Genomic DNA, 7,268 nt, shown 5'->3' on the forward strand with positions numbered 1-7,268 from the left:
CTTTGCTCCTGGGATCCCAGTCCTCGTCGTCCTTCAGGCTTTACCTGCCATGGATTAGGTTCTTCAGTAAACAGTGTCGGGCGTGATTATGACTAGTATTATAGAGCCTCTACCTCTCGTGCGTGCTCTCACATTAAAAATGTTAATGCAAAAATGCAAAAAAAAAAAAAATGCATGTAATGCATATTCAAAATGCTACCTTATGCATGTAAACAATGAATGTGTGTCAAAGGGTGGAATGTTCACAGCTCAGGGTTTTTTTAAATCAGAACATTCATTCATTCATTCATTCAAGTAACCAGTTGTTCCAGAGTGGGGATGTCCAGTCTTATCCAGAAAGGACCGGTGTTAGTGCAGGGTTTCATTCCAACCAAGCAGAAGCCACACCTGAGTCTACTGAAAGCCCAGATCAACTGATTTCAACAGGTGGAATCATATGTGCCTCCTGCATTATTGGAATGAAAACCTGCACCCGCACTGGCCCTCTGTGGATGAGACTGGACACCCCTGGTCCAGATCCTATCCGGGAACACTGAGCACAAAAGATGGTAATACAGTACACCCTGGAAAGGATGCTGGTCCATTGCAGGACACCATGCATACACATTTACACACTCATTCCCAACTACCAGCATGTTTCTGGGAGGTGGGAGGACGCCAGAGACCGTGAAGGACACCCACATGGACACGAAGAGAAAATGCAGAGAAAAATACACACGGACATTAACCTAAGCTCAGGATCGGCAAGACTACTCGCTGCACCACTGTGCCACCCTGAGTCAGAACACTTCCTGTAATGCTTGTACGTTTTCCTCACATTCTGGTAGCTGTCAATATAACTATGCACTCAGAGGAAAACAGGAAATGTGGGCCACCAACATCTAACTAATCAACACAAGGTGGACTCTCTACTTATCTTTCAGTCATGTTGGCTGTGAATTCCACAAACTCCTCCTCTTGCAGTGGAATTCAGGTGTTCTGTTGTAGGCATGTGGTTTTAGTGCATGGATTTGAAAAGATTTCAGAAGGTGAAAACAGGTGACTTCAGCTGCCTTACAACAAAATCCCTTTTGCAACTTGAAGACAGGTTTACTGCATTAATCTGCATTAAAAATAGTATAGTGTAATGCAGTAATCTTTAATACTGTTATTTCTGTTACTGTTATATATATATAACAGTAACAGAAATAACAGTATTAAAGATTACTTCATTACACTATACTATTTTACACTATATATATATATATATATATATATATATATATATATGTATGTATATATATATATATATATATATATATATATATATATATATTTTTTTTTTTTCATGAAAAATAAGGGGGAAAAGGGGAAAATATATTCAAAATGCCTATTACCTTTACACAGTTGCTGATATTTAAAGTTATAAGTAAGGTTTGTAAGGTTTATAACCACTTGTTTACATACCTTACTTTCAGGTATGCCATATTTAATTGTTATACTTTTTTTTATTTACATCAAATTATCCTAAACTTAGCATTCCAGTTGTTATAATATTACAGAACTACCTAATTTTGAAATATGAAATAGTTTCTTTTAGCCAAAGGCCTCTGTTTGTTTGAAGAGAGTTTTTGTAATATTTTCATGCTTACAGCCAGTATGTAAAATCATCACACATGATAGATTCTAAATAAAAGGTGTCTTCAAGAGTCAGCACAGAAGACAGAACAAGAGAGGCATAACCCAATTTTTTCTGAGCAATCAATAGACACTAATGAATTGGCTGAATATCCAGGGCAGTTTTCAGTGCAGTATCCTGCTCTACTCTAAATTTAAAAATTTATATATTCCTCAGTTGTACTCTGTGTCATTATTATGCAGACATGTGGGACGTTCCATGAAATATTTTAAAGTGAAAATATGTGGGGATTTTTGAGAGTGAGGCAACAAGGAATGAAGGAAGGAACAAAGGTCAGTATTAACAGTGTGCCAGAATGGGGAGTGAAGACCTTAATTGGACTGAATTTCACAGGCAACAAAAGGCCTGGCTAGAAAGTTCCAGGTCTGGTTTTACAGGACCTGCTTTGTTGCTGCTGCATTTGTTCTCTAGTGCTGTGTTAACAGTTATCCTTTCTGTGACAGCCTCTCTCCCCAGCCTTCCACACAGAGCATGAAACTCTCCCTACATCAAACTCCCAGTTTTGCATGTGACCCTGAGTTGGTAAAAGTTTTGGTGCAGCTTGTCTGTCTGGTATCCAGTTGTGGCATAGTAGCTACCTTGAGACCATGTTCCCAAGCCTCTTCTTCTATTATGATAAGCCGATGCAAGAGCGCTGAGACCAGCAAGAGATGATGGGTCAACAACCAGAGGAAGTGGTGGATGGTTTGAGCACTGAGGAGCTGGAGTGTAAGATCTGCTATTGTGCTTATAATCTGTCCAGTCGGCGACCCAAAGTGCTCGAGTGCTGCCATCGTTTGTGCTCCAAATGCCTGGCAAAAATTCTCAATCTGGGTGAGTCACCCCCAAACTCAGTGGTCTGCCCTTTCTGCCGCTACGTTACTAGTCTTCCTGGAGAAGCTGGTGGCAGTCTACCGGATGACTACAACTTGATGACTGTGCTGTCCATCCAAAACCAATATCTGAATTTAAAGGGGAGCAAGGGTGAGATTTTGCTCAGCCCCGGACATCTAAATTCTCTGGTGGGTCACTCAGCATCGGCATCGCCTTCATCCATATGCTCCAACTATGTGGTTATCACCATTATGGAGTCACTACAGGAGCGTGCCATTTCAGCAGATCACCGCTCCTCCAGCCTGGACTCCATGGCCTCAGTGACGCGACGCTGCACACTGTGGAACTGTACCACGCTGCTGTGCCAGGCATCAGCCCGAATTCTGGTGTGGATCCTGGGGCTGTTGTACTTCAGCTCTCTGCCAACAGGTGTCTACTTACTCATCATGCAGAAAACCACTCTGGGAGTTCTGCTGATCAGCCTAGTGCCTGTCAGTCTACTCATGATCATGGTGTATGGGATGTGCCGGTGTGTGTTCCATGAGTTTTGGGACTGTATGCCACCTTAAGGATCAAAACAGGGATGTCTCCTCAGTGATTGCAGCACTCTCTGGATGTGCCAATGGACTGACAGGTTTTTGAAAACCTCAGTTCTCTGTTCACAAAATGACTGAGAACAAGAAGTCATAGAAAATAGTTTTATTTCAAAATATAATTTCTAACTATCAAGTTAATCTCTAGAATGTATGTATCTTTATACTACAGTACTGATGAAATTCTCATATTTTCTCATACATTCTCATATCTGAAAATGTTGCTTACATTTTTAATGGTTGATGATTAATTATTTTATGGCTCTGACAGTAGTTCTGGCTGGAGTTTAAATGAAAGGTTTACCGTATTTGCACTCATTCTTATACAAGATCATTTCTATAGTAATATCTCACACACAGCTTGTATAGCAGATGCTCCATAATCTAAGACTAATAATAAACTGATTTAAAAAGTGTTAAAAAGTGCAGCATGTCATTGATTAATTAATTAAAAACTGTAATTGCTGGCAAATTGCTGTGGTACAAAACACAGGATGTGCTGTCACAAAAAATATACCATTCTAGCTAATCTTTTTTGTCACAGGGAAAATCTATTTATACTGTGCACTTTTTCTTAGATACAAAAAGAACTATTAAATTCAACAGTTGACTAATAATCAATTTGACTCACCAAACCTTATGATAACATATTCAAGTTCATAAAAAGACATGACCTATGTCAATTACCAGTTCGTGAATTATATTTACTCTCAGCATTCCTTTGAAAGAAATTGCAATATAGCTTTTGAAATGTATAAATATATTTTATATTTAATTATTATGTCTACTATTTCATTTACCATTTGTTTGATTGTTTATTGTGAAATCATGGTTATCACTTATTTCTCTACTGAAAAATCTGCTATGCTATTCTTCAAAATATGCTATTGTAACTACTGGCAGTCTCCCTTCTCTAGCCTTTGTTATAGATATTTTGGGCATTGTTTGTGGAAATATAAAATATAGAAATGCATGTGTGAGACAGTTTGATTTCTTTTAGGCCTACAAGCCACTCACTATAATTACTGGTGCTATTATTGCTTCATTCGAAAAAGACAGCTGACATTCTATCTCACTTAAATTAGTCCAACTACCCTATCTATCCTCAGTCCAACTACCCTATCTGTCCTTGATAGACATATAGTCATCTCCGAAAGAAATGGAACAGCAATGTCTATACACTGAAGACATTTGGGTTTGAGATCACAAGATGATGATATATATATATATATATATATATATATATATATATATATATATATATATATATATATATATATATATAAAATAATTTCAGCTTTAATTTGCTGATATTTACATCTAGATGTGTTAAACAACTTAGAACATGGCACCTTTGGTGGTAGACCACCCAATTTTTAGGTGAGCAAAAGTATAGCAATACATCGTCTTAAAGTAAATTAAAGTAAATAGCACTTAACATTTGGTTGCATATCCCTTGCATGCAATAGTTGCATCAAGCTAGCGACCCACCGACATCATCAAACAGTTGCATTCTTCCTTTATGATTCTTTTCCAGGCTTGTAAAACAGCTTCTTTCAGCTGTTGTTTGTTTTGGGGGGTTTCTCCCTTCAGTCTCCTCTTCAGGAGGTGAAGTGCTGCTCAGTTGGGTTAAGGTCTGGTGATTGACTCGGCCAGTGTAAAACCTTCCACTTTTTCCCCCGATGAAGTACTTTATTGTGTTGGCAGTGTGTTTTGGGTCATTGTCTTGCTGCATAATGAAGTCCCTCTGTAAACTGGTAGACAGAATGTTTCTGTAGACTTCTAAATGAGTAACATCATCAATAAAGATTAGTGAACCTGTTCCAGAAGCAGCCATGCAAGCCCAAGCCATGGCACTACCTCCACCGTGCTTGACCAATGAGCTCGTATGTTTTGGCTCAGGAGCAGATCCTTTCTTTTTCCACACTTAGGCCTTTCCTTTACAAGGTTAATCTTGGTTGAAGAACATTTGTGGATCATCTCTGTATTTCTTTGTGAATTCCAATCTGGCTTTCTGATTATTACTGCTGATGGGTGGTTTGCATCTTGTGCTATGGCCTCTATATTTCTGCTCTTGAAGTCTTCTTTGAACAGTGGATTGTGATACCTTCATCCCTGCCCTGTGAAGGTTGATGGTGATGTCACTGACTGATGTTTTTGGGTTTTTCTTCACAGCTCTCACAATGTTTCTGTCATCAACTGCTGTTGTTTTCCTTGGCTGACTTGTTCCATGTCTGGTTTTTAGTACACCAGTGGTTTCTTTCTTTTTTTAGGACATTCCAAATTGTTGTACTGGCTATGCCCAACATTTGTGCAATGACTCTGATAGATTTTTCCTCTTTTCTCAGCTTCAAAATGGCTTGCTTTTCTCCCATAGATAGCTCTCTAGTCTTCATGTTGGTTCATATCCTTTTTAGCAACAAATGCAGTCTTCATAGGCCAAACCCAGCACTCAAGAGTAGACATTCAGAGCTTTTCATTGTTTAAACAATCAATCTAACAGGACACACATGGGCAATAAGAAACACCCGTCAGTCACATGTTCCAATATTTTTGATCACTTGAAAAATTGGTGAGTTCAAACAAAAGGTGCCATGTTCTAAGTTCTTTAACATATATAGATGTCAATATCAGGACATTGAAGCTGAAAATCTGATCTATCGTCTTGCATTATTTCAATCTCAAACCCAAATGACTTCAGTGTACTGCAAAAACAAACACATTGCCTTTGCCGTTCCAATACTTTTGGAGGGAACTGTATACTGGCCGTTCAGGGTGTATTCTTGAATTAAGTCCAGTGTTTCATGGATAGATTCAAGATCCACCACCTTCCTTACCGGGATAAAGCAGTTATTAAAGATAAAAGACTTAATTAATGTATGTATTATGAGATGCCACTGTCTTCATATAGGCTAAGGACATCACATTTTCTCCCAACTACTTTGCGTATATACTTTCATAAGATCCTCATATGAAGACAGCTGAGTATAATTTTTTTCCAAACTGCTTCTTGATTGAAGACATTGAGCAATTTTCATAGTTTATAACAAATTTCATAGGTTTTATTTCATAGTAGAAATTACAAGGTACACAACATAGTTTGGGTCTTAGTATATATAATATTATTGGCAATGTAGCTCCTCTTTTTTCCATACAGCAGTGTCAGTATCAGTTACTGACAAAAGAACTGCTGTTAGCTTGGTCGTCAGACTATCTGTAACCCTGCAGTTACTGGTGGACCATGGTCCAAATGAGGACCCAGCAAAGTATTTCATTGGAACAAACTACTGTAGCAGAGCTGATAAACGTATGAAAAAAAAGACAGGCCGTAGTTCAGCGACTCTATCTTTTTAAACATGAACCATGGTGACATCTCTAGCAGATTCACTGTTGTGACTTATCCAGTTATATGCATTTATGTAAATTATTTAGCTGAAAGCAGCTGATCAAACCAGAGACTAGCTATAGTGATAGAAAGTTTAGGTAATAACGGGAAGTTTTCACAGATTTTCCTTTTATTTACCCTCTCTGGTGTGATTAGCAAACGTATGGCACAGCTTGATCAAAGAAAAATCACTGATGAAACAGAATATTTCATGATGATTGGATAAAGAAGTATCCATTTCTTGTATTTGTGTCAAATTCAAAACTGATGTCTCATCTGTTGCGTTAATGGAATGGCGGTAGTCAAAAGTGGCCAAAAATAAAACACAATCCATTTGTCTTATTTATAGCCGTAAGCTAATCACTAACGGTTAAGCATGCTAGTTGAGAATTTGGTCCTTTGTAAGCAAGGAATTTTCTGTAACTGGAGCTTATAGGAATTTTAATTTGAGTAACCCTGCTTTACAAGCTTTATGCAACTGAAAAACAGCAGCTCAACACCCACTAAAACGCCATATCACTGTTGCTGGCGTGCTGAGAATGGTTCACCACCCAAATGATATCTGGTCAGCAGTGGTCCTACAGGGGTCCCTGTCAATTTACAACGAGGGTAGAGAGTGGTATTGCAGAAAGTTTCAAGAGAAAGAGGACAAAGATTTGGGGCAAAGATTCTGTGCAAGATTCAGGATAATCCTATCCCACATGCATTGCAGTAGTTATATACAGTCTATACTGTATGTGTTAATCTTATCATCACATACATGAATCTGATTTGGTGTATTGTGCTTGAGATCAGTTAT

The 7,268-nt window shown here is 38.2% G+C and overlaps 1 protein-coding gene across 1 annotated transcript; it reads left to right on the forward strand.

Moving 5' to 3' along the window:
• The first annotated feature begins 1,376 nt into the window (after nucleotides 1-1,376).
• Nucleotides 1,377-4,030, forward strand: rnf182 (ring finger protein 182). Its single transcript, XM_053233569.1, has one exon. The coding sequence runs from the start codon at nucleotides 2,329-2,331 to the stop codon at nucleotides 3,058-3,060; it is 732 nt and encodes a 243-aa protein (XP_053089544.1). The 5' UTR covers nucleotides 1,377-2,328; the 3' UTR covers nucleotides 3,061-4,030.
• Nucleotides 4,031-7,268: the final 3,238 nt, after the last annotated feature.

The sequence above is a fragment of the Pangasianodon hypophthalmus genome, chromosome 4 (assembly GCF_027358585.1).
Source record: "Pangasianodon hypophthalmus isolate fPanHyp1 chromosome 4, fPanHyp1.pri, whole genome shotgun sequence".
In the NCBI taxonomy this organism is placed as follows: domain Eukaryota; kingdom Metazoa; phylum Chordata; class Actinopteri; order Siluriformes; family Pangasiidae; genus Pangasianodon; species Pangasianodon hypophthalmus.

Coding starts and splice junctions, on each gene's coding strand:
- rnf182 (XM_053233569.1), top strand. CDS start 2,329: ATGATGGGTCAACAACCAGAGGAAGTGGTGGATGGTTTGAGCACTGAG.